At 32.3% G+C, this 27,001-nt stretch overlaps 1 protein-coding gene across 1 annotated transcript in view; it reads left to right on the plus strand.

The window, feature by feature from the left end:
- LOC118197607 (serine/threonine-protein phosphatase 2A regulatory subunit B'' subunit gamma-like) overlaps positions 1 to 24,328 on the plus strand; it is a 41,154-nt gene extending 16,826 nt beyond the window's left edge. Inside the window, exons 8-13 of the mRNA XM_085818255.1 lie at positions 28 to 171; positions 967 to 1,103; positions 11,372 to 11,447; positions 11,556 to 11,693; positions 14,415 to 14,542; positions 24,102 to 24,328. Coding sequence (XP_085674381.1) covers positions 28 to 171; positions 967 to 1,103; positions 11,372 to 11,447; positions 11,556 to 11,693; positions 14,415 to 14,542; positions 24,102 to 24,210 — 732 coding nt within the window. The 3' untranslated portion in view covers positions 24,211 to 24,328. The remainder of the gene's footprint in view (positions 1 to 27; positions 172 to 966; positions 1,104 to 11,371; positions 11,448 to 11,555; positions 11,694 to 14,414; positions 14,543 to 24,101) is intronic.
- Positions 24,329 to 27,001: the final 2,673 nt, after the last annotated feature.

The following is a 27,001-nucleotide window of genomic DNA, read 5'->3' on the forward strand; positions in this document are numbered from 1 at the left end:
ATATCAAGATGTTGTAATCAATTGCAGTTAGATGGTCTAGAAACATCATTTCATTCATTTTATGTGTGCACAGCTGTGAGAAAATTCTTTTTCTTCCTGGATCCATTCAGGACAAATAAAGTTAAAATTCAAGATATTTTAGCATGCAGCTTTTTAGATGATCTATTAGAGGTATGGAAATTTCTGCTTGGAATTATTTTTATTGTTGAGTTTTTGTGATCTTTTCATATTATTTTTGTTTGAAATAATGCAAATATCATTATAATAATAATAATTTTTGATACTATTGCGTTTTGAGGACTAAAAGAAAACCAAACTATTGTTGATGCCAGTGCTGCCAAAAATAATTGCAGCAACCCTAACACAAGAAAGGAACTATAATAGTAAATAACTATCTAAAGATTATTGTTTTAATTTATATGAAAGGTTAATTTCATATAATACTTTTTTAGTATTATAATTTATATAAAAAGGGCTAAACATAACTGAATGGATTACTGCATTGCTATTTTGCTACCGAATTATCGCTAAAGCATAATTTCATCTTGTTGGTTGTTCGAACATAATTTTCTATAATGAATGATGCCTTTTCTTTGAAAAAATTCTATTGCAGATTTTTCGGCATGGGCAATTCCAAAATTGTTAAATCCATAGATATCAGAAAAGGATTTAAAATCAAAAAAGGATTTAAAACTTAAACTAGTATTTCTAGTTTAATTAAGCTAGTATTCTATGGCATCTTTAAAAATATATAACTATCTAAACTTACACAATTTGAAATCAGCTCGTACGCTAGATTTGGCATGCTGTTAAATGGGTGCTTTTGCTAGATTTGACATTTTTGCGCATACATTTTCGCTGCAATTTTTTACGGTCCTCAAAACGGAATAGTACCTAATTTTTATATGTTGAACTGAAAAATGAAGCATATTTTACAGTTTTCTAATGTACTTTGAATTTTTGAAGCTTCGAGATGAAACTTTGCCTAAGGATGTACAAGAAGCCAATTGGTTCTCAGCTCCCTCTGCATTACGAGTATATGGTCAGTATTTAAATCTTGATACTGATCACAATGGAATGCTCAGCAAAGAAGAACTGTCGAGGTAATTTTAAATTTTAGTTAATCCCTTAACTGCGATGAAAAACGTACAGGATTCATTCCCCAGTGCCACCGTTTCTCACACAGGCGCGTGTAGTTGTGCGATGTATTGTGGAAAAATAAGTGCAAGTTTTACTTTCTAGAAACTGTTTACTTTCACAAAATAAAGAATAAAAGAAAAAATGAAAGCACAAAATTTAATTTTTAGAGTAAAAGTGTAATGAAAGCGATGTTTGTATAATAAAAAAGATTACAAAAATGAAGTTTTGATTAATTTATTTTTAGACTAGTAAAGTGTAATGTCAGATTTTAGTGTTATACCTTTATAAGTAGTATACATAAAAAAAAAAAAAAAAAACATATTTTTTCTGAATTGGTTGGATGCCACAATTTTGTTCTTGACTTTTCTTTTGCAGGATGTTGGTTCATATACTGGCCTGCAAAACAGTTAGTTTTAACAATATGAAGCACGAGCAGTTCATCAAAAAATAATTCAAAAGAGATAGGTGGATTTGAAAAATTCGTTTTTATTCCTTGCATCTACTACAAACAGTAAACGAAAACGAGAGAAATAATACACAGAATAAAAAAAATATGTTTTACTCAAACAAAAAACATGAGCAAATACCGTGCAGTCATTACTTTCACCATTTCAGAAGCACTCCCTCTCCAATACCTCTACCCTTTTCTCTGAAATAGTATCCTCCTTCGTATACTCTGTCAAGGTCATTGTGGTGTTGCATTAAAAATCTTTGCGAACAATTTTACTGGTAGCAGTGAAAAGCCAATGATAGGCTGTATATATATATATATATATGCTCAGGGCAATTAATGCATCGGCTGAGCAAGACGTATATATACGCCTGCAGCAGTTAAGAAGGTAATAATAATTTAATTTTTCAATATCAGATTTGAAGAAATTGTGTTTGTTAATCGCAAATTATTTTGCTTAATATAATGAATATTTAATCTGCTGAGTAAGCCTGAATAAATTTTTTCTCAATTTTACTAATATATATGTAAATTAAATAAAGCAGTCTTGACTATTTAACTGAAATGACAGCTGAAATGCCTTTTATCATGAATAAGGTTCCGTTTCTCAAATTACGAGTATACGGTCAGTAAATAAACGGTATATGACATTTTTTAAAACCACTTTGTCAAATAATAAATTGACTATTTTATAAATGTATTGATGTAAAGCAAATATTTTTTATATTATTTTAAGCATAGTTCCCAAATCATGTCCTGATGATATTAAACCTGTAGACAGAGTCATGCCTGGAAGACTGATAGATTAAAATGAGATATATTCAGAAGCAGCTGTTAGATAGCAAATTTCCTTACCTTTTAATGTTAAATACAACTTGTAGTAATATAAAATGGTATAATACTGTAAATGAGTACTGACTATTAGCTAAGTCCAAATTACTAAAATAAATCATGCGGTTGGCAAGCATAATTAGGAAAGAAACCCTGATAGGTGGTTCGTAAAGTCTTAATAATATTAGAAGCATTGTGTATCCGCACCCGGGATCTGCTGCTGGAAATGGCTTTGATAAAAATCAGGTTCCCTGCTATTTTTATGAAAAATCCTTATTCCATAGTAAAACATGAAATAGCAAACCAGCGTAGCATTCTATTCAAATAACACAATTGTTTGCATAGTCATGCAAACTGCATTCTTATTTATTAATTCTATTCTACTTCATGACAAAACATATTTCTTAAAAGTTACCTCCCCGGGGAATAAATAAAACAAAATTTAAGAAAGGTAATTAAAATCAGACATCTCTCTTACCTCGGCCAATTAGCCGAAGAGGTCATCCATGTTAGGATACATTACAGTACATAAATTTTTCCACCTTTTTTTTTTTTTCTTGATTAATTAAGACCTTATACATTACTAAGTTTCCGATATTCATTACATTAATACTTGTGCTTCAAAAAAATCTAACAAAACGCTCGCATGAACACAAATTAAAGAAAAAATAAGATTCTGTATCCTTTTGATCTCTTGATGAATTAAGACCTTATACATTACTAAATTCCTGATATTCATTACATTAATACTTGTACTTCAAAAAATCTAACAGAACTCTATCTCTAATGATACAAAAATTAAAGGAAAAATAAGATTCTCTAAAATGATAAGAGAAACAGGGACTCCTGTAGTTCTTTGATGAATCAGGTAAAAAGGAATGCAAACAAAATTCTTACGGAGTGATAAAGGAACCAAAGACTTAGCTGGTTGATACTGTAATGGTCCAGTGTTCCATCCTTCTGCTGTGGTCACTAACGGTGTCACTCTCCGCGGTTCTGTCGAGAATGGCAAAGGGCCTGTCGTAGGGTGCTTTTCTCCTTTCTGCGTTCATTGGTGGGTCATCATGGGGAAGCACCTCCGACACATCTATTTCGTTGGTCATCCATTCCTTTCTCTCATCACTTGTCGGTTAGCTTCATAGAGACCACTCACACCATATTGTAACGGGACAGAATCCTTACAGCAGACAAATCTTATCAACACTCCCAAATCAAGTATTAATGCATGCCCTTAGATTGAGTCTCAAGGGAATTGTGGTCTCATACTTCTCACGAAAAGACTTCAAGCACATAACAAAATGAACACCTCAGGTAGGAACATTAGAATAGCCCACTATTTGACTCAGCAGCTAAACAGTGCAGGAAGATCAGATGAACACTTCAAGAATGTCCGCAGCAAAACGAACAAGAAGAATCCAAATTCCAGAGAGCGAGAACACTCATATTTTCTCTTTTAAATACCAACAAGCATTGTTTTCCAAACTTGGCAAAACTCGGCCCTCAAAAGCTTCCAAAGTCCAATCTTTGTTTTCCAAACTAGTCAAGTCTCTACTACGCAAGTCTGCTACCCATGAATATTCACCAATTCTCTCAACTGACTTGCCAAAATCCTGACTTTTTCCCGACCTTTTCCATTAACCTTCCTGTTTACAAGAATAACTAATCACGTACACATGCCTTCAGCTAAACCCTGAACAAAGACCTAGCTTCTAGAATCCTGTGGCACATTCCCTGAGTGAAAGAAGACAGGAAAAATTAAATGTCGCAAAGGAAATGAATATCAGGCAAACCTGTTCCTTTACATTAATCGTTAAATCAAACTAACATTTCACAATTAACTCATTACAGTTCACTAAATTTTTCTCTTTCACTTGATATTAAACAATTTTACATAAATTTTACTTGAGACACTGGTTCACAGACACTGTATCCCAATATATTAAGAATTAAGCGAACATAAAAGAAAAGTTAATCTCCTTATAACAAAAATACACGAATAAACGCTTCTTTTGAGAGAAAATAATTAAACTTAATATCTAATTAATTCAGCAGAATACAGAAATTATTTAATTCTTAAAATCCCAAATTTTACTACACATATATCATTCGCATGCCTTCAGAAGTGTTGCCACTGAGTAGAACACATTAGCTTCATTCTATGTTCCCTGTGCGCTTGTACACAACTGATTCTTTGAATGGCCGCATTTTATAAAGCATAAGATTTTTAATTTATCTTTCAAATTTAACCAGTCTGGTATACATTTACAAACAGAATAACTTAAAAACAATAAATGCATTTCTTAATAATTCCAATCTTTATTTTACTTTTCTAATAAAATGCTACAGTTTGCAACACCATGAAGTAATCATGCGAATAAACTGAACTTTATGGAAAGTGTGCAGCATCATATTAGAATTTTAGAATCGTAATGCATATTTGGCATTATAATTCCTAGTTTTTAATAGTAGTATTTTGGGACACTGTTACAAATGTTTCATTCTCAGTTTCAACAGTTCAGACACATCTGCTGCATTGTGAATTGTGTGTGTCCATTCATTTGCACAGGATTTCACTGATGCAAAACCATTGACACATGTGGCTACAGAAAGTTGATGAACAGAGCCTTTATTGTAGCTTCAGATAATCATTTTTGATGAATCCCATTTCAGTGTATAGTACAGCATTGGTTGAGTCTGGTTTAGACACTGTTATTGATTTCTAAAATTTTGTATCTTTGAATTTTCAATGTTTCTAATATATATACAACTTTATTAAAAAGCATTCACTAGAGCAGAATATCTTCTAAATCAACTTTCTTAACTGATGTCAGATCTATTAAATTGAATTAATCCTTTTTATGTAAATAACATCAGTGTTGCCAAATATTGAAATTTGAATTAGTCTAGTAAACAAATATCATCAGGCACTATGCATATTGGAAACTTGATGCCATATGAACATTAAAAAATTTTAGTCATATTACCTTTAAGGTATACAGATATGTATCTTGAAACATTTCCAAACAATTGAGGTAGATTATATGAATTGGAAGAAAAATTAGTCAAGATACAAAGTGGAAGGGGTCATTTTAAAATTATAATAAAAAATATTAGTTACTCATGTTTTTTGTTTGGTGAACTTTTAGAGTTTTTTGAGGAAGGATTACAGGCCGGGAGGGTTTAAACACATTTTAAAAAAAATTTATCTCGTTGTCTTCGTTAACATTTGCAATTTTGTTGTAATTATCAAAAGATATTCCTAAATTGCATATAAAAAAGATATTTCTAAATTAAGATATTTTTAATGCTAAATGTTATATAATTGGTAATAATACATTTTTTTATTAATTGAAACGTTTTTTACTATCTTAGTATTTAAGAAAATTTTCAATGCTAAGTTTTCATTGAGATTCCAAACTGAAATTTGAAAATTTGGGATAGCAATTTTTATCAGTATTTAATTTGTTTCTTTTCAAATATGTAACACTTTCCTCATATAAGTGTTATGCTTAATGCATCCTTTCGTAATTTGCATCCACAATTATTTGCTATTCATTCTTCCATAGGGCTATTACTCTGTTTTCCATTAAACTAAGTGGTTTTAAAAATACTAAATTATTTGTTTGATTATTTGGTAGTATATTGACTTGTATGGGTTTCATATTATCTGTTATTATCTTATTTTCTGTAGATAAAGTTATAATTTTTCATTATGTTTGCAGATTTTGATGCAAAATTTTGTTCAGAAATGAAAAGTCAAACACTGATTCAAATCTTCCAAATATCTCTTACATTTATTTTCTTACAACTTCATGGTAACTCAAAATTTTTGTACTGATTTGCAGCTGCACTCAAAGCTCTCTATGAGATTTTGCACTGTTGCACAATCTCATGGAGCATGTGAGCTCTCATTGCAGCACAAACACATAAATTTTAAGCACACTGTACTTATACTTTATTAAGAATCTGTCTATGAATTTTACTTATCTATGAAATTCCACTGTTTGGGTAAAATAATTGGATAGATTTCATCAATGAAAAATTACTTTTTTCAAGCCTGCTCCTCATGTGCAAAATAGTGTTTTCATATAAAAATGTGGCTGGCTTATAAAGAGATGATACTTTAGGAATCTGTGTATCCCATTTAGAATGTTCTAATTTGGAAGAGTGCACCAGTCTTTGTTCATACTTTATCCAGTCCTGTTCTACTTTTAAGAGTTCAGCTGCAGTGTAAGGTTCCATTTCTACTTTTTTTTTTTTTTTTTTTTTTAAGTTTACCAACGAATCTTTTAATTAATACCATAATTGTCAATACCTTAGTGAGGTTACTATCGTTTAAATTTCAGACAAACTGAGAATTCTCCATTGCACATTTATTTTGTGTTAAAAATTCAAATTCCTTTCATAATTCTAAATCCCCAGTGGGATTCACAATTTTAATCTTATCAGACCAAAACTCATAGGGTTAACACAAGCAAGATGGTCCATGCCACCACAAAAAAATATTCAGCTAAGTCTGAGGTTGTAATATCCCTGGAAAAGATGTCTGCAGGATTTTCCTTCCCAAGACTAAATTCCTACCAAGTATCCAACTTGTTAGGATCGATCAAATTGTGAATTTCTTCTACTCTGTTCTTTACAAAGGATTTGTATTTACACCTTTTATGTAAAACATACATATATTGGTAGTCAAGTAGTGGTACAATCCAGAAGTAGCACATCAAATTTCAAATGCTTAATTACTTTCAAGTCCAGAAGATAATAAATATCCTAATAATTCCAAATGTGGGAGTGTGATAGATTAATTAGAAAAGGGCAACATTTTTTTTTTTGGAGCATATAAATTTAGCAATAACTCTATTGCCTCATGTGACTACTCTTAAATACATTACTAACGCATATGATACCATAGATGCATGTAAAAAAGAAAGAATATTAAATAAAACAAAATTATTTAAATTGAATTCAGAAAGATAATATCTAGGAACTGTGGTGTTATTCAAAAATTCAACTGTGCTCCACTGATGATGGGAGTTTATCATTTCAATGCATTCCAGCTGTTCAAGTAATAGTTTAAGTTGAACCAACTGGTCTAGTGAATCCAGTTAGGTGAAAAATGTGACCCAATATTTGCAAAATGAAGCATTTTGTACTGCATCTGTTGGTAACAATGTTTATAAAGTTTTTTTGAAAAAAAATCAAATCCTTCTCTGTGTTCCAGGCTATTCCTAGAACCTTCAACAGTATACTATATCCAGTGAAGGCTTCTTTGTTATCACAAGTTTCTATACTATTTCACTTCCATAGATTACATAGTTCCATGAAATTAGTCTGCCATTATCTTAAGCCCCATTCTAGAATTCTTAACAGTTACGTGATTATAAGTTCATTATTAATTAATATTAGATTGGAGTTATGGTTAAGGATTACATCAGTCATAAGTATTTATTTTGAATGTAGAAAGTTAAATACTTTTTAATTATTCGCATACCCACCAAAAAGTTGCAAACTTATTAGCAGCTTTTGCAAACTCGTTGCTGACTTTGGAGCGAAATGTTTTTTTGGATACCCTTATATCTGTTTCAATGATGCATCTAGTGCTGCCTTCGTATACTTTTTTCATAGAAGACACACACACTTCTGGAATTACTTCAACGAATAGCTTTGTTTATGCATAATCCTGGTTTTTCTTCATGGAATTCATTGTCATATAACTCTCTGTTCGATAATAAATAAAGTGAATAGCTGTCACAAATGAGATACAGCTATCTTCAAACAAGCTTGAAACAGATCTGCTGTCTAGCATTCTGCTTTTAGTTTTTATTTTACATTTCCATAAAATTCAGTGAACTACCAACTTCATGGAATATGAATGCTTGCATTCTCTTTTGTTGGGCAAGTGCGTGCTTCTGTAAAAATGCAATGCTTTCTTTTTCATCAGCCGGCAAACTCCATGATCCCATTATGAATCATTATGGCGAAAACAAATACACTCAGGGAAAAAAGAAATATGAATAAAGAAACTCACCATTTAATTTCAGAAATGCAAATCCGTATGTATTCAAACACGTGTGCTACATGGCATATATGGAGTAACACGTAAATGCTTTTTGGCGACATTGTACATTGCCTTATAAACATTTTTTGCCTCCTAAATACTTTATCTGCTAACATTTGTAGTATTTTGAAACAATATGAGACTAGCTGTTTGAATACTACAGTACCTATGTTGTAAAATGCAGAAAATAGATTTTGATTGGTTTTCAGGTTACCCAAAACCATGACAGAATTTTAATATGATCAAGAAGTAGTGTTTATATTACACATAACTAGATGAGAAATTCTGTGAGGATTATACTTAAGGTAATCTTGAAGAGGGAGGAGGAATGACATTCTGTTGGCTGTTTGCACAAGTTCTCATAGCCAATAGAAATCATTAACATGTGTATAATTTTGACAAAAAATTATATTTAAAATATGAAAAGTTCAACTTTAGTTTATTACTGGATCTTTATGAAAATTCAATGCATCTTGAAGAAGATTGACATGGGCTGGAGATTTATATTTTTTCTTGTTGAGAAGAGAAATTCATGCTAGTTGTAAAAGGTCTGCAGGAAATTCTGTCCAACAGTGCTATTTCAACTTTTAACATGCAGACGTGTTCCTTTGACACATATATTTGTAAAAAACTGAATGTTTAAAATTGTTGTCTCTCTTAATATGCACATGTTCTTCTAAATTAGCTTGAAACAAATGTGCTTAATGACATTATAGAGTAAGGCACATGTTTGTAATATAAACATGGCTACCTATAAAGCTCATTTATGACACTATATTTTGAACGAATTTGAAGATGGAAGAAATGCTGCAGAATTGTTTCAAAATTTAGTGAAAGTTTAGGTGAAGATGCAGTTTTGAACAGAACATTCAGGAAATAGTTAAGAAAAGTTTGAAGTTGGTAATTTTAACTTTAACCATAAGCCATGTTCTAGATGGCCATCTTTGATCAATTATGATATTGTCAAGGACATGACAAAGCAATATTCCTTTAAGACAACATAGCTGAATGCAGAAAAACTTGAATCAGCTCTACAAACCATATCAGACGATATTTGGGAACTAGAATTAGTCTATAAATATTCCAGGTAGCTGCCTCATGAGTAAAGTTAGAAAAATATGCATGATTTAGTCTTCTTATATACATTTCTGCTTGCTTGAAAAAAAAAAAAAAAAAAAAAAAGAAAAAAGAAAAAGAGAACCTTTCTTTGACTGGATGATAACTGGTAAGGCAAAGTGGATTATCTCTAAAACATCATGTAAGCTTCGTTCAAAGCTATTGCTTCAGCTTGTTAGTCTAAATTTTTTGTATATTAGAACTTGCTTATCTTAAGCTGTACAGCACATCATACTGTATTATGATAATATATGTATTATGATATATATTATATATGTATTATGATAATGCCAGACCACTTTGCTGATTTGCCGACTTGTCTGAAAATTCGAGAGCTGAACTGGGATATTCTGCTATATCCATGATATTCCTCATATTTAGCACTCTCCAAATATCACTTGTTTTTCTCTTTGAAAAAATGTTTTAAGGGGAAAATAAATCAAAACTAAAGCAGATGTCAGTCAAGCAATTACTTGAGAACCTCTTCTAAGAACTAGACAGTTTTCAAAAAATGGTATTTAAAAATTGCCTTCACGCTGGCAAGAAGTCAAGTAACAGTGGATATTTTATTGTGTAATAAATATTATTAAAGGTATAAAAGATCTTTTTTTCCCCAATTCTCAACAGACATAATTTTTTGGTAGACATTATATATATTGAGTTTTTTCTGTAAAATTGATGTCCATCCATGTTTCTACAAAACCTATATTATTTATGTCTATATTTATTCTCTGTATTCACAGTTAGTTTATATTAAATTTGTCTCTAATTTGTGAGCCCTTCCTTTTCAGAAAAAATTAATTAATTCCATGTAAAATCAAAGGAATTTAAAGGATCAACCATTGAATGTAAAAGCAAATTTTAAAAATTGTTCTGTGAAAAGTTAGTATTTTGCAATTTCTTTGCAAAATAGGTTATTCAAGCAAAGCTTTTATAAAATAAAAAGTGTAAATGGGGAAGAACTCAACAATGAAGAATCAAAACAATTTTTAGTGTTTTATTATTCAGAGACATGGAACATGGAAGAAGTTCCATATCAATGTCCAGAAAGAAATGAAAATATATAAACTTACATGGCATGGAAATAAAAATAAACAATTTTTAGGATTTTATTGAAATGGCTTTAACAAGAAAAATTGCATAATGAAACTCTTAATAGTATAAAGGAAGTCCTTATGGAAACCAACACACACTGGAGATGAATGTTTCAATTCAGTAACAATATTTCACAGTTATAAGATCATCTTCGTGCAACATATTTCAGATTTAATGACAACCCTAAATAGGAAACCTTTAACAAAATTTAATCAAAACCTTATCTAAAAACTTTTTTGAAAAATCATTGCGAGACCTTGGTACTAGAATAATTCACATGAAAGGAGGAAATAATGTGTGGCAACTTATACCATAATTGTGTCACATAATTAAATTCTTTGACTATTTTATGTGATTTCTCCATCATCTTGTGATTTTTTTAATTTTAAAATATCTTTCTGTTTATGCATAATTATTACTATTTTCTGTCTGATAAATAAAACATTTAATTAGAATTTGATCGATAATGTAAAATGTTGAAATGATAAAATTTGTTTTAATAAGATAAAATGCAAGTCCTTTGTTAAAATGTTCATAGTTCACCACTGGTAATGAAACTGCGTGAATAATAAGACATTTTATAATTCACAATATATGAAAACTGAATTGAAGTAAACACAAACAAATTCATTTTTATAGAAGAATATTGTTAAGCACTCTCCATTTTATTTATCTTCTAGGTATGGAACTGGAACTTTGACTCCAGTTTTTATTCAAAGAGTGTTCCAAGAATGTCTTACATATGATAGAGAAATGGTAACTATTTACATAGCAGTTTGACTAACACTAACTTTTTATTATTCAATTTACCTAATGCCCAACCTAATGCTATTAAAAGTTGTATATTATGTTTTTAATTTGCAGGATTATAAGACATATTTGGATTTCGTACTTGCTTTGGAAAACAGAAAAGAACCTCAAGCTTTAATGTATTTTTTTAGACTTTTAGACATTGAGCAGAAGAATTATTTAACAGTATTTGACTTTAATTATTTCTTCAGGGTAAATATGTTTCCTTGAATTTCCAATTTATGAAACTGTAGTTTATGCATAGAAATTACTTACAATTATTTTTACCTGGATGTTGAATACTACATTATAAAATGAAATGATGAACATGTCTTCAGTAATTTATGCAGGCCCACCAGTGTCTGAGCAGTAAAGTTGCTGAACACTGGTTATTCTGACCTGGTTTTGATTCCAGGTGAATGGGCTGGCTGCATGGCCGTTTTTGTTGTTTTCCTCATGTGTCCATGTGTATATGAGCCAGTTTCTCTTAGAAAGTCCTCTATAAAGCATCCCTCTCTTTAGACAGATAGCCCGCATGTGCTTTGCCATAATTAAATTAACCAAACCAAACAATAATTTGCAAAGCATTTTTATAGTTACTCTTGTCATTGTTTGAATTTATGACAGGTTACTTAGCAAAAGCTGAGACCTTTTTTTAAGGCAAGTTGCTTAGCTCTTACTTTCTTAACATTAAATGAAATGCCCTCTTTTTGTTTTCAAATAGCAGGCAAAGACTTTTTCAAATGCTAAATGCTCATTTTGTTTAAAATAAATTTTTTCCGTGTTTATTTAAATGCTTCAAATATTATGAAGAGGAAAATTTAGAAATGTAATTTTTTAGTCTTTAGAATATGAGTATTCTTTCAAAACTGTATTTATGCTTCTAGAACTATATTTATGCATTTAGTCTAGATTTTTCAATTTACATAATTAGACTGTATGATTATTTTTACTATTTTAATATGTCCACAGTTTATTTCTTGTATACTTAAAAATAAATACATTTTCCATAATGCAATAATTAATTTTACCATTGATTAGACTGACATAATCTAGAAAGTCATTCTAAAAGTTGTGAACATATAACCTATAGAAATTTCTTGCATTGCCATCTATACAATTAATTTGATTTTAAAAATAGAAAAGATAGTGGCAAAAAATTAAAAGCAAAGGAGAAAGGAGACCGCCTGTATGCCCCAGCAAATGAACAAAGGCTTGAAAACAGCCCCATGTGGCACATAGGAAAAACAGGCAAGTTATTAAAGCATCCATAAAGACCTTTTTTACATTGAGAGATTTTGACTCAGATAGCAAGTATGTTTGTAGCTTTAGCTATATAACATTTATCTGAAAATGGCAAATGAAGATAAAGAATGAAGAAAGTGAGGAATATTTTTAACTATTTACCATTTTATAAATTCCATTAAGTAAAAACAGGAAGACTATAGAATGTAGGCATTTGGTGTGGAAATAATGTATGGTGTGGAATAACTTACATGATTTTCTGAATAAAGTATTGAGAGCACCAAGAGGTAGAATCAAATATAAAGCCTTCCTTTTTATTTCTCACCCGGAGCTGAAGAAGAGTATTATTATCATTTTTCCAAAACGTTTTTGTCTGCCAGTCAATAAGGCCAAGATCTTTTAATTATATTGCATATTTAAAAAAGCTTGTAAGCAGAGGGAATTATCTGAAAAGTAATTTTATCTGTATTTAATAATATTTTCGTAACAAGTATTATTTCATTGTTGTTATTAAATACATTAATAATAAATAAACTAGCTTTCTAACACCATGTAATAATTTGTTTAACTCTGCTTCCTATTAGATTACAGTGAATTGCCAACTCTAAATCAAAAAATAAAATGTGAGGGTAAAAGATGAAATTATATATTTAAAAAGGAATTATAATTAGTTTTAATCAAATGGTAAACTTTTTCTATAGCAATATGCTTTTTAGTATTTTGCATTTGTATTCTTTTAGAGTCGAGTAAAAAATGCAAGAGCTGTTAAATTTTTATTTATTTATTTGTGAAATCCCAGTGCAATGCTGAGATTTAAATTTTTTGGATTGTATTTTTTTTAAAAAACTTTTTTTAAAACATTAAACAGTGTGCATACACATTTTTATACAGATAAAAAATGTAAACTAAAAATGGCTGAAATTGAATTTATGTCGTCATGAAACAAAGAATTCAGTTGAGGAAAATTGATCTAATAAATTGTTTAATAAAGAACTGAGAGGTATGGATACTTGCTTTTGTTGTTGTCCCCCCCCCCCGTTTTTTTTTTTTTTTTTTTTTTTTTTGCTTGAGGAAGATTTATATTTGAGGAAGTAATCCTTTGCTGAAATGCAAGTTGGCTAATGTGTTAGAGTGGCTCATCAAATTTTCTTTAGAAGGAGAGGATAAATTAAAAAGTGCTAACTTATGATTTCTAGGTTTATGAGTGTGGTTAAATAAACAAATGCATAATATTGAGAAGGACTATAAGATTATTTATAGTATTTCCAAACTTCTGTCTTAGTGTCTGTCTTCTGTCTTTAGTGTCTACAAGAATACTGAATCATTTTATTTATATATCCATTTTTTATCAGCAGCAAATATAATTTTCGGTTACTTCAAAGTATATATATATTTTAGCCACTATATCTATCCATAAAGGAGGGTCTTTAATCTTTTAATATATATTAACTTTACAGTAAATTTTTAGTGTATAATTGTATTATTGGGATTTTGTTCTGTAAATTATTATTATGAATTCTTTTAAGGATAAATCTTTTCTCATGTTGGAAAGATGGATATCATGGTCAGAAAAGATATTGCATGTCTCATGTTTATATTTATGTTCAGCATAGTTTTGCTGTTAGATAATATTTTAGGCTGGTTGACCTAATATGATACTAAATTTTATTATGCATTCTTTTTTATCAGGCCATTCAAGAACAAATGAAAGAACATGGACAAGAGCCAGTTTCATTTGAAGATGTTAAAGATGAAATTTTTGATATGATAAATCCTGCTGATCCATTGAAAGTAACTTTACAGGATTTAATACTGTGGTTAGTATATTTGAATATTAGTATTAATATGCAAAATATTCATTTAGAATGTATTAATTAATTTTTGAATTCATACTTTTACTGTTATACTGTAATCTGTTCTGTGACATTACAGGTTATTTGCCTTTTGCAGGATTAAATGCAACATAAAGATGATCACATGATTATTCATTTCTACCTATGTTCAGACTGTAACTAAGGGGCAGGCATAGCACTGAGAATAGTGGTGCAAACAATGGTAGAGGTGGGAAGAAAGGGAGACTATCTGACATTCAGGATGACATATTTCTTCTTCTCTTATCTTCAGTAATGCTGCACCTTTATTGAGGACTTCCATGACCCCATGCTAGTTGCAGTTTGAATAGTAGTAGCAATTAATGTGATTTACGCTTTCACCTAATAAGCGATCTTACTTGCTTTTAGAAAATACATGACATATTCAGCACCCAAACCCGTAATGTGCTTTTATTCTAGTTGCTTAAATATTTGCCTATTTCATGGTCCATTGGAACTTATTATGTTTCCAATTTTTATCAACAGATGATACCACCACTGAACCTATCATAGAAATTTAGGTAGCGAATCCTTGCAGACTGGTTGTTGCTTTTTTGAAGTCTGCTCCTTTTCTGCACATCTCAGTGTATGGAGGCTCTTTAATGTACCAAGAATCACATATCTGTATTTCAGCTTACCAAGAAATCTCAGCTTGTGATTATGTTGTCTAAAAAAATCAGGTTCACCATGCATCTTACCAAGTACCTGTAGAAAAGAACACCATGCATCACCTCACCAGAATGTCACCCTTTGGTTGTATAGTCCTTGTATGTTTGTGTAGTTGATAACATTTTTAAGGGAAAACACTGCAGATCACCCACCCCATTTTCTCTACCATCGAATTCTTGAGAGGCTTTTTGCTCACCATGTATTTTGAGTGCTCCTGTCCCACACAAACAGTAAAACTTACAAGCATCCATGCCTTTTCTGGGACTTGGTATAGCAGCCAGGGTTACTAACCAGTTTGTCATCTAGGTGGTCATACATCTCTCCATGTAACAGATGTAGTCACTGTACAGCTGCATTTTCAAAATAGCATGATGTGTAGGAATAAAAAAAATGCCTAGTAACCTTACTTGGTGCTAGAAAAGACATGATAATAATAATAATTTGGGCATTTCTCTTTCCGTCAACTTAATGGCACTAAGAACCCCCTCACCCCTCAAAACCGGGCATAGGAGTTCAACCCCTGGCCTCCCAGAAAAGATGTGATATATTTAGTACTGTTATATCAATATCACACAATATAATTTCAAATATATTATTTACTACTTAACATCATTTCTGTGTAATTTCTATAAACAGTGTTCATACCAAATTTTGTGGTAGGTAAATGTATGTGTATGGGTAACATAACAAAAACATTTCAACCAATACCGTATCAATCACATGTCATCAGAGTTCGAGTAATTATCATAGGGTAACATAAAAAATAAACATTTTTTATGAAATGAATGATGAAAAAATTTCAGGGAGTTGCATTGTGAGACATAATGGTGGGCAATAACCCATTCAAAAGCTATGGTCCAGTGCAAAGTCAAATAATTAAAATAATTACAAGGCTAAGTAGGTAAAATCAATCTAATGTTTATTAAGGAGAAAATAGTAAGAATACAGTTACATTTAAAAATGGTGGTGACCAGTCATCCTTATATCTGAAGAAACAACTGAAGTTTACATACCTTCTTTACAAATTTAACAATTCACTGTTCCCGTTTGGGAGGCATTGTACAAAATTTTGGGTACTTGATACAGGCAAAAAACTCGGACAGATTCTGTCACGATGCAAGTAAGAATAGTTAGATGTCTGAAGATACTTCTGCAAGAAAGAATAAAAACAATATGAGAATTAGTAATGGGCACCCCTTTCGGAAACCAGGCTTTCCACCCCACAACCGCTTCCAACCTTTAGGACTCCGATCTTCCCCGAAACACCGGCCATACTGAAGTCAGTAAAACTCAGGAATTCTTGATTCAATATCCCTTTCTTCTGTGTAGGTTGTTTAATCGTTCATCTCACCAGGAACTCCGGACTGCTGCATCTTAGAAGTCATCTCTCGTTCTTTTTCTTCGAGAAAGTCTCCCTGGCTCCGCCAGAAAGAAAAGCGTGTAATCGAAAATGTTTTCCTCATCTCCCCTCTCAAAAACACTGCACATCCACTTTAATAGCTGGCGCGTTTTTTGAAAATTTGGCGTAGAAGGTGATCAGCAGGAAGCCAAGTCCAGCAACCCAAACAGAGAAATCTTCACGGGAAGGGGTTTCCCGACTACCAGAAGAGCCAGTTAGTGCAGTTCAATCATTCGGCCTCCAAGGCCACACCAATGTGTCAACAATCTTTGCAGACGAAAACAAGGGGGGATAATCTAGCCTCGCATCGAGGTCCAAGTCAACCATGTAGAGCTTTCTACCCAACGATTATTTCCCCCTCCTCAAAATACGCTGTAGAACCTTTCCCTGCTCGCCTGTCCAGCAAAACAGGGTCCTCTTTTCGGGAAACTCCAGATGGTGTATACATCCAACACGTCACCCGCACATACGGTTTTACGTTTGGGCGAAAGAATTTTCGGGGTGCAGTAATCCTCTGATAAGAGGATTCCGAGAATGAATTCCAAGCTGACGGTTGGACGAATGAATTCCAAGCCGATGGTGTGAAAATTTTTAGAACCAAGTCAACACAAATGACTTCGGGAAATTAAAAATTAAACTACTAATTACACAACAATATAATTTTTAAAAAAAATTTCAGCACTATATAAATTGTTTCTTCAGCAGCATTTTAAGTATACACTCATAACCCAGATTGAATTACAGTTACTATTGATTTACCTTACCGCCACTCAGAAAATATGTGTTCGACAACTTTAATAGAAAGAGGGGTAAAAAGTTAACTTAAATTTAAAAAAAAATTAACACACTAAAAGTGCAGCAACAACTTTAAAATAGGTTAAAAGTTAAACAACCTTAAGGGTCAAAATAAATAAACTTAAGTCCCTAAACTCAAACTCAAACTAAACAACTTCAACTCAAGAAAACTTTTAAAGCAACCAAACCTAAATTTTAAAGTTTATAAAAGTTACAGTTTAAATTTACAACCAACTTTAAACAACTAAAGCAAAAAAAAAAAAAAAAAAAAAAATTAGAACTTCAATTACAGATCAAAACTGAAATAGTAAGCAAAACTTAAGCTTGAAAATAATAGCGATTAATACATAACAGTACTCAGATTTTTAGTGATTTTAATCCAGTTAATGAATTATTCAGTAACTAACTGAAAGATCTGTTGTTCAATGCTTCCCAAAGAAAATTATGGTACTTCCAACATTCATTTATAGACGCTGCCATAAATTTAACCATCGTGGAAATATCTTTATTAATTTACTACATGCTTGCTATCAGTAGCACAAACTTCTCCTCCTTTTGGTCTCTTAGTTGGCATCCTGAAGAACATAATACAATACTGTGGGAAACGTTATGTCATGATATTCCCTAATCCCCTACTATATGACGTATGCATTGCGTCAGCATGTGTTTCCCGCCTTCGGAAGAGGACGAGGATTAGCTGGCGAGCGGAGCAGACGTCACTCGATCGCTCGTATACCATTTTCATTAATTGTAATCCTAATGTAATCTATATTTGTAAATAGTAATAAATGTGTGTTATCAACTATGGTTGTTGCCTTTCCCGACATTTTGGGGGCTCGACCGTGCCTTTTGTGCATGCGTTATAATCGAACCCTAGACACCAGCAATCACTAAAGACGTTCAGAAAGCTAACAAAGGCAAGACGTGCCTTTATGACGATTTAATATTCTTAAAGCGAGACGACGTATGTGAATGAAGACGTGCCTTTATGACGATTTAATATTCTTCAACCTGGACGACATATGTGAATGATGTTACATGCTACTTGTCCATTCTTCTGATTTTGGACGTTAAATCGAAATTCGATTTTGGATTACATTGGATTGGCCAAGATATCGTATATTGGATTATAAGGACTGCCCCGAAGTTAGGTAGGCCCATTTTTCCCTAATTCGTTCATAATTTATTAGTATTAGGATTTTAAGCTGTGTTTATTCTGTTTAATTCTCATTCATACATACCCTATTTCATATTCATATTGTCCTATTTTACTGTTTAAAGAACTATGGCCCCCCATTGATAGCGAATTCTCTTAAATATGGCACAACACGAGTTATTAAATTATTTAATACCGTGCTCGGATATTCCGATTTCGATCATTCTTCGCGAAAGAGAATGCGAAATTTTGCCGCGTTCCCGTACAGTTTCGATTTGGCAAAACATGAAGAACTTCTATTAAAAGATTTTTCTTTATCAGATTTTATATCAGTGGCGAATTTATTGCATTTGGAAGCTTCCACTAATAAAGATGTTTTATGTGAAAAAATTTTTCATGCGCTCACTAATCTGACGGATTTTCACAATTCCCTAGATGTTAGTTTTTTATCCGATGACGATCATTCAATTTCAAACACCGACAGTGGACCGACGCCTGTAGGTCTAAGTTCTTCTGTTCCCCCTTTCTCACCCTCCACGGCGCCAAGCCCAAATCGCATTGTTTCTTCTGACGCGGAAGTAATACATTTGAATTCGAGTCGCTCCGGTGTTTATACGACGGCGAACACCGAGATTCGCGAGATGAGTCATGATTTATGGTTTATTTTGAGAGATCTTTCAAACACTTGCAGAAACTTTTCAGGCAATGATTCCTATTCAGTCCGTGCTTTTTTCAACAATATAGAGGATAATTTCCAATTATTCCCAAATCTTACCGACCAGCAAAAATTAGTTTTTGCGAAAAGACTTGTTGTGGGTACTGCTAAAACTTTTTTGTTTTCACAACGGAATCTCAATTCATACGACATGTTTAAAATAGTATTACTTAATGAGTTCTCCGATAAAATTACTTCTATTGAATTTCATAAACAACTGGAAAGAAGAAAAATGCGCTCGAATGAAAGCTCTTTGCAATATTTTATCGCAATGCGCGAAATCGCGAATCGTGGTGACGGTGTTATCGACGAGGCTTCTGCCATTCAGTATACCATTCAAGGAATACTAGGTACCCCATCCGATAAAATTATTCTCTACGGTACAAAATCATATTCTGAATTCAAGGAAAAGCTACGCACTTATGAATCTGTAGTTACGACTAGACATACAAATATCTCTCATCCATCAAATTTTAAAAATACGAATAATGGCCCCAGACGTGGTACTGGACGCAAAAATTCGGACCAACAACACGACACGAAATTTAATAATGCTGGTCCATCTAAAACTAAACCACAAACTTGTTTTAACTGCAATGAGGTCGGACACCTCTCACGGTCCTGTCCTAATCGTTCTCTTGGCCCAAAGTGTCTAACTTGTTGTCGTTTTGGACATAAATCTATGGATTGCCGCCCCACTACATCAAATGAGACTTCCACTCCACCTGCCGAAGTAAATACAGGACAAACCTCTCACGGTAAAACTGTCGTTATACTCAATAGCACAGTTTCTGGATTAATTGACACTGGAAGTGAGGTCACATTACTGAACGAAAACACATGGATTCAACTTGGTTCCCCACCACTTTCAAATAATTCTGGAGTGTTAACTGGTTTCGGATTCTCGAAAATTCCTATTATTGGTTATTTTCAAACCATTATCAACATTGATAATCAGGACTTTCCGGCTAATATTAGAGTTGTTCCAAATCATTCTATGCAGTTTTCTCTTATTGTAGGCTGTGACGTAATTAAAAATGCTAAATTAACTATTACACCAGACGGTATATATTTTTCCAAACCTCCCGAGCAATGCTTTGAAACTGCTCCTGAATCTTTCATTTTTGCAATAAATGACGATGTTCCAGCTTTTGATATTGGTTCAAATGTTTCCAAAGAAACACGTGCTGCGGCGGAACGTTTGCTGAATTCTTATATCCCAAATAAAACAAAGACAACAGATATTAAACTTAATATCACTCTATCCGATGATAAACCGATTTTTCACCCTCCTACACGCCTTCCTTTTGTTGAACGGGAAATTGTTGACAGACAAATAAATGAATGGTTGAAACTTAAAATTATTGAACCTTGTTCATCTCCATATGCCGGTCAAGTTCTCGTGGTGCGTAAAAAAGACGGTACACCCCGTGTTTGCATCGATTATAGGAAACTTAATCGACTTTTAATTAAGGATCATTTTCCTCTTCCTCTTATTGATGACATTTTGGATAAACTTCAAGACGCACAAATTTTTAGTACTCTTGACCTACGTAACGGCTTTTTTCATGTGCCAGTAGCGGACGAAAGTAAACCATATACAGCTTTTGTAACTCACAATGGACAATTCCAGTTTCTTCGAATGCCATTTGGTCTTTCAAATTGCCCTTCAGTATTCCAGTGCTTTATAAATTATGTTTTTCGTGATTTAATTGTCAAAGGTTATGTTTTACCCTACATGGACGATGTAGTTATTCCCGCCAAAAATGAAAATGAGGCCATTCATCGTCTGAACCAAGTACTCAAAGTTGCTAGTGAATATGGTCTAGAAGTTAATTTTCGCAAATGTCAATTTCTTCACAAAAAAATCGAATTTCTTGGACATATCGTCGAAGGTGGTAAACTTTTTCCTTCCCCTTCGAAAACAAAATCTGTAATTAACTACCCCGAACCTAAGAGTACGAAAGACGTCCAACGCTTTCTCGGTCTCACGGGATATTTTAGGAAATTCATCCCCTCATATTCTAGCATTGCAAAACCCCTTAGTGATCTCCTTCGTAAGGACACCCCCTTTCAATTTTATGCTGATCAGAAAGCCGCATTTCACAGATTAAAATATTTGCTTTCTCAACAACCAGTTTTAAGTATTTTTAATCAAAAGAGTCCTATCGAAATTCATACCGACGCATCCATTGATGGCTTGGGGGCAGTCCTACTACAAAAATCTATGAACGATAACAGCTTTCACCCTGTCTACTACATGTCAAAGAAAACATCGGACAACGAACGTAAATACACCAGTTATGAACTCGAAGTCCTTGCAATTGTTGAAGCTTTAAAAAAGTTCCGTATTTACGTCCTTGGTTCACATTTTAAAATTATCACTGACTGCAACGCTTTTGTACAAACTTTAAATAAAAAGGAACTCAATTCGAGAATAGCCCGATGGGTTTTATATCTCCAAGATTTTGAGTACAAAATTGAGCACCGTACCGGCTCAAAGATGGCTCACGTGGATGCCCTCAGTCGCAGTCTATCTTGCATGACTATCCAAGACAGTGTCCTTCTCCAATTTCGCAAAGCACAAGAAACCGACGAGCATATTACGGCTATTAAAGCACTCCTTCAAACGACGCCTTCGTATGATAACTTTCTCGTTAAGAACAATCTCCTGTACAAAAACGTCAACGGCATTGACTTACTTGTGGTGCCTGAGGATATGCAGGCAAATGTCATTAAAACAGCTCACGAACGAGGCTACTTCGCCATAATCCGCACTCAAGAACTTTTAAACAACGAATCTTTTATCCCAAATTTGAAAGAAAAAATTGAGCGGTGTATCCATAACTGCATCCCATGCATCCTCAATAATCGAAAGCGTGGCAAGCAAGACGGACTTCTGCACCCCATTGACAAAGACGACGCACCCTTGCACACATACCATATCGACCACTTAGGTCCCCTTGCCGCAACATCAAAGAAATACAAACATATTTTGGTAGTTATAGACTCGTTTACTAAATTCGTGTGGCTTTATCCAACAAAGTCTACAGACGCAGATGAAGTTATCAGTCGGCTGGAATCTCAAAGATTAGTCTTCGGAAATCCTTCACGGATTATCTCTGATCGAGGCCCTGCATTCAAATCCACTGCATTTGCAAACTATTGTGACACACAGAGAATAAAGCACGTTCTTATAACAGCTGGCCTCCCACGATCGAACGGTCAAGTTGAGCGTTTGAACTCCATTATTATTGCTGTCCTTTCTAAACTCTCCATAACCAACCCTGAGCAATGGTATCGCCATGTTCCCGCTGTGCAACAAATTATTAATTCAACTTTTCAATGTAGCATCAATTCTACTCCCTTTGAACTTCTCTTTGGGACTAAAATGAAATCGCAAAACGACATAAACATCGCTGCTCTAATCGACGAGGAGATCAAATCTGCATTCATTCAGCAACGTAACGATCTCCGTAAGGACGCAAAACAGCAAATCTCTAAAGTGCAAGACGAAAATCGCCGTACTTATAATTTGCGACGAAAACAGGCACAAAAATTTCAACTTCATGACCTCATGGCTATCAAACGAACTCAGTTTGGCCCTGGTCTAAAACTCAAACAGAAATTTCTCGGACCTTATAAAGTCACCAGGCTCAAACAAAATGACACATATGATGTGGAAAAGTGTGCATTTTTCGACGGACCATCCAAAACATCTACTTGTGCTGAATACATGAAACCCTGGTCCAACAATATTGAACTTATCACTTGATTTTTATACAACTGTCAGCATTATAGGTCCTCCTGAGTTTGGACAAATGACACCTGAGAACTTTCTAATATTTTTTTTTCCTCATGTCAACTTTTTAATTCATTTTGTCATACTAATGTTCTTTTTATTTTTAGTTAACTGCTGTGGTGTGTTTAATCTATTTTTTTGCTTCATTTGTGTAAGTATCCTCAGCTTTGTATCTACAGATTATTTTTTTCATACCTATGTTACTATATTATAATTTTTTTTTAATTTGATGATATACTATGTTGCTTCAGGCGAGGTCGCCTGTCCGGTCATGATGGCCGAATGTGGGAAACGTTATGTCATGATATTCCCTAATCCCCTACTGTATGACGTATGCATTGCGTCAGCATGTGTTTCCCGCCTTCGGAAGAGGACGAGGATTAGCTGGCGAGCGGAGCAGACGTCGCTCGATCGCTCGTATACCATTTTCATTAATTGTAATCCTAATGTAATCTATATTTGTAAATAGTAATAAATGTGTGTTATCAACTATGGTCGTTGCCTTTCCCCACAATACTAGTATATAAGTAATTAACAAATGTATGTCACATTTGCTGCAATGTAAACATATCTTGAAACCATGTAAGTGGTAGATCTACAAGCAAATAGATATAGATTCAAAGCATTCCAAATCATAGGAGTTGATGGTAGTTTCAAATAATGCAATTTGTACTTCCCTCTCTGAAAGTTGGGAGGATGTTCCTTTCATTAAGATGATAAGAAAAGAGAGAAGGCAAAATTAGTTTTATAGCGTCCTGATATAATAATGCCAATTGTTTTTTCACTTGCAGTTGTTGTATTATTATAAAAAGGAGATTAATTAAATATGATCTGAAATTTTAAAAAAAAAAAAAAAAAAAAAAAAAAAAATAGGAACTGTGTTAAAAATAAAAAATTATCATTATGAAACTCTGAAATGTTGTGCTAGTCCTACAAAAAAACTTAATTCTTGTAATTTTTTATTCTTAGTGGGCAAGGTGACACTATTGTAAGTATCTTGATAGACTTGAATGGATTTTGGACTTATGAAAACAGAGAAGTTCTTGTAGCTGACACAAATGAAGAAGCAGAAGTTTAATAATTATGAATTATCAATTCTCAATTTTTTGTATACATATTTTTTTGCATTTTTGTAAATAGTCATCATAGTATTTTCCATACAAAATAAAAAATAAATAAATAAAAATTAATATTTATTGAATTTCAGTAACTTAATTTTTGATTTAATATATCATTAGTGAAAGTTGGGAGTTTAGTTTTGTTTTATTTCAGAATGGCTTAACTTGTGAAAAGAAATGCATAAACACACAGAAATAATCTTATTAGTTTCAAAAGCTTTGAAGAGTTCAGTACAAATATTTAAATCTGAGAAGTAAAATTTTAAATGTAAGGAAGTATTTTTAAAAGACTTTTTTGTCATAATTAAAATTACCCAGCTGCAGTATATTTTTTAAAATTTTCTTAAAAATTTATTTTTTGAAAAGATCCTGATCAAGACTTTTATTATTAAGAAGCTATTTTACCAGTTCCACCCATTTTAATATGTATGTTAGTAAAATAAAGGTTTAAATAACGATTTCGTTAAACAGGAAAGCAAATATAAGGTCTTGTTAATATATGATTTTAATACATTTTTTAAGAAACCAATAAAAGGGAGAATTTTCTCTTGTTTTTTTACTTATTAAATTTAACCATAGAAATTTTTCTAATGCTTTTTAGCCTGAATTTTCAACCCCACCCCCCAAAAAAATTAGCAGATTTTTTAAAATTCTGTTATTATTTAACTATATTTTCTAAATTACTGTAATCTTGAATAATCTCTGTACAGAATATTTGTAATGTTCTGAATAGTTGCTTGCATTAATGATTTGGCTAAATCTCAAATTCTTCCAATTAAAATTTATTACATTTTGTTTGAAAATATTTGTTATTGTAGAGTCCCAGGGCAGTATAGGAAGTTATTGGTATAAATACTGCTACGTGTCTACAGGTTTGTAATAGATTGAATGCATGCAAAATTGATGATAGCTTATTAAAATTTACGTTACCAAAACAAACACTTTACAGCTGTGGAACTTGAACTTCACAGTTCTAGAACTTGAACTTAAAAAGTACTCACACAGCTCTTTACAGTGTCTCAAAGCAAAATCGGTAATTACACTTCAAACTACTAAGAACGTTAAACATGATGCAACACAAAGCACACATAAAAGTCGAAACTGTCACTATTTCAGTACTCCTAATTGCATATGAGGGCTGTATATGGCCGTACAGCTACATATAGCATCAATTACAAAACGCATTACAGTTATCTAGGGAACAAATCAAAATGTCTCCAAGTTTGGCTACAAAAAATAGTCCTCCAAACCATCGCCGCCTCGGCGATATCTCGCCGTTTAGGGAGATAGCCATTTACACAATGTTACGAGATAATAGACTTGCTCCTGTATTACATTCAAGGCAATGCTTTGCTTCTTTAGATTTTCATGTTACATTATAAAAAAAAAAAAAAAAAAAAAAAAAAAAAAAAAAAAAAACTACAATTTCCTATAAGGCTTTACTAAAATTACATATGTTCAAAATGCGTATCAATACAATCAGTCAATTGTATTACATTGCTTCCAAATCTCCAGGTAAAACTGGGAGACTCCTTGTTTTTGAACTCATCTCCTGATACCCAGATAGATGATCAAATTTTTAATTTTTGGCCTTTTCAGCAGTAAAATTAAATATTGATAAGCATTTTTCTTAATGGACAGTACATATTAATAAGTTAATATTTTAATTTGCAGCAATAAAACTAAATTATGCAAATAAAACTTTCTCAGTTTAAGTTTCATTAATGAATCAATGAAGCATAAATTGTGTAAATTTCATTCCATCTATACTGATCTTGAGCTCAAATTTCCTGATTAAATTTTATTTGATCTGAATTGTCTTAACGTGCTGTAGACATTGATAGAACATTATATGTATATTCGGCCAAATGTTTGACCAGTAAATATTTCTATTTAATTTGGTTTTAATAAATATGTAAATCCATTGTTTAATTTTTTAAAGGCATTAGTACACAAAAAATATGCAGTGCCCTTGCTGGAATTTGAGCTTTGGACTTCCTGTGATTGGTTGTAGGATTCCAATAATATCAAGAAAGTTTACGGTAAGGTGAGAGAAAGTCTCTCTCGCAAATTACTAAAGTTTATCTGTACAATAATATGTACATTAATTATCATTTTATCTCTACTATATTTAAAAGTAGTTTGATAAACTGAAGCTGTCCTTCCCTATTCGGTATAGAAATGTAAGAAAATTAAAAAATGAATGTAACCGAAAACGTAAAAGTTAGAATCTGCAATTAATATAGTTTACATCAGAATCATAATATAAATAGTTGAAAAAATGAATTATGTATCATAAAGCGAATTTTAATCAATTTTGAGTTCTTTTAATATGGTGGCACCACACAACACAAAAATCTCCTGGAAACTGCTGATTTTTCATACTTCAAAATATTTTTAAAAAAAATCATCCATTCATTTAACCTATGAAATTTCATTGAGAGGAAGAACCCATTGAAGAAAAGTCTGTTATCCAAATGTTTACAAAGCTGTGTTAAAGTAGTTTGAATTGTAATATAATTTCAACAGATGGCACTAAGAAATAAAAGGCATCAAGAAAAGGTTAAATAAACTCAGGAATAATTCGAAAATATTCATTTACTGTAACCTGGCTCTGAAGCACATTTGAATGCTTAACATAGATCATTGCATATCATTGCTTTCATAAACACAGCAGGAGAAACTGAACATTTGCTATTAAAGTTTTTTATGAGAGATAGAAGTAGGAAGGGAAACAAGAAGAATAAAAAA

Source organism: Stegodyphus dumicola, chromosome 6 (genome assembly GCF_044657685.1).
Source record: "Stegodyphus dumicola isolate Sdum_Otavi_A_Nest chromosome 6, ASM4465768v1".
In the NCBI taxonomy this organism is placed as follows: Eukaryota; Metazoa; Arthropoda; class Arachnida; order Araneae; family Eresidae; genus Stegodyphus; species Stegodyphus dumicola.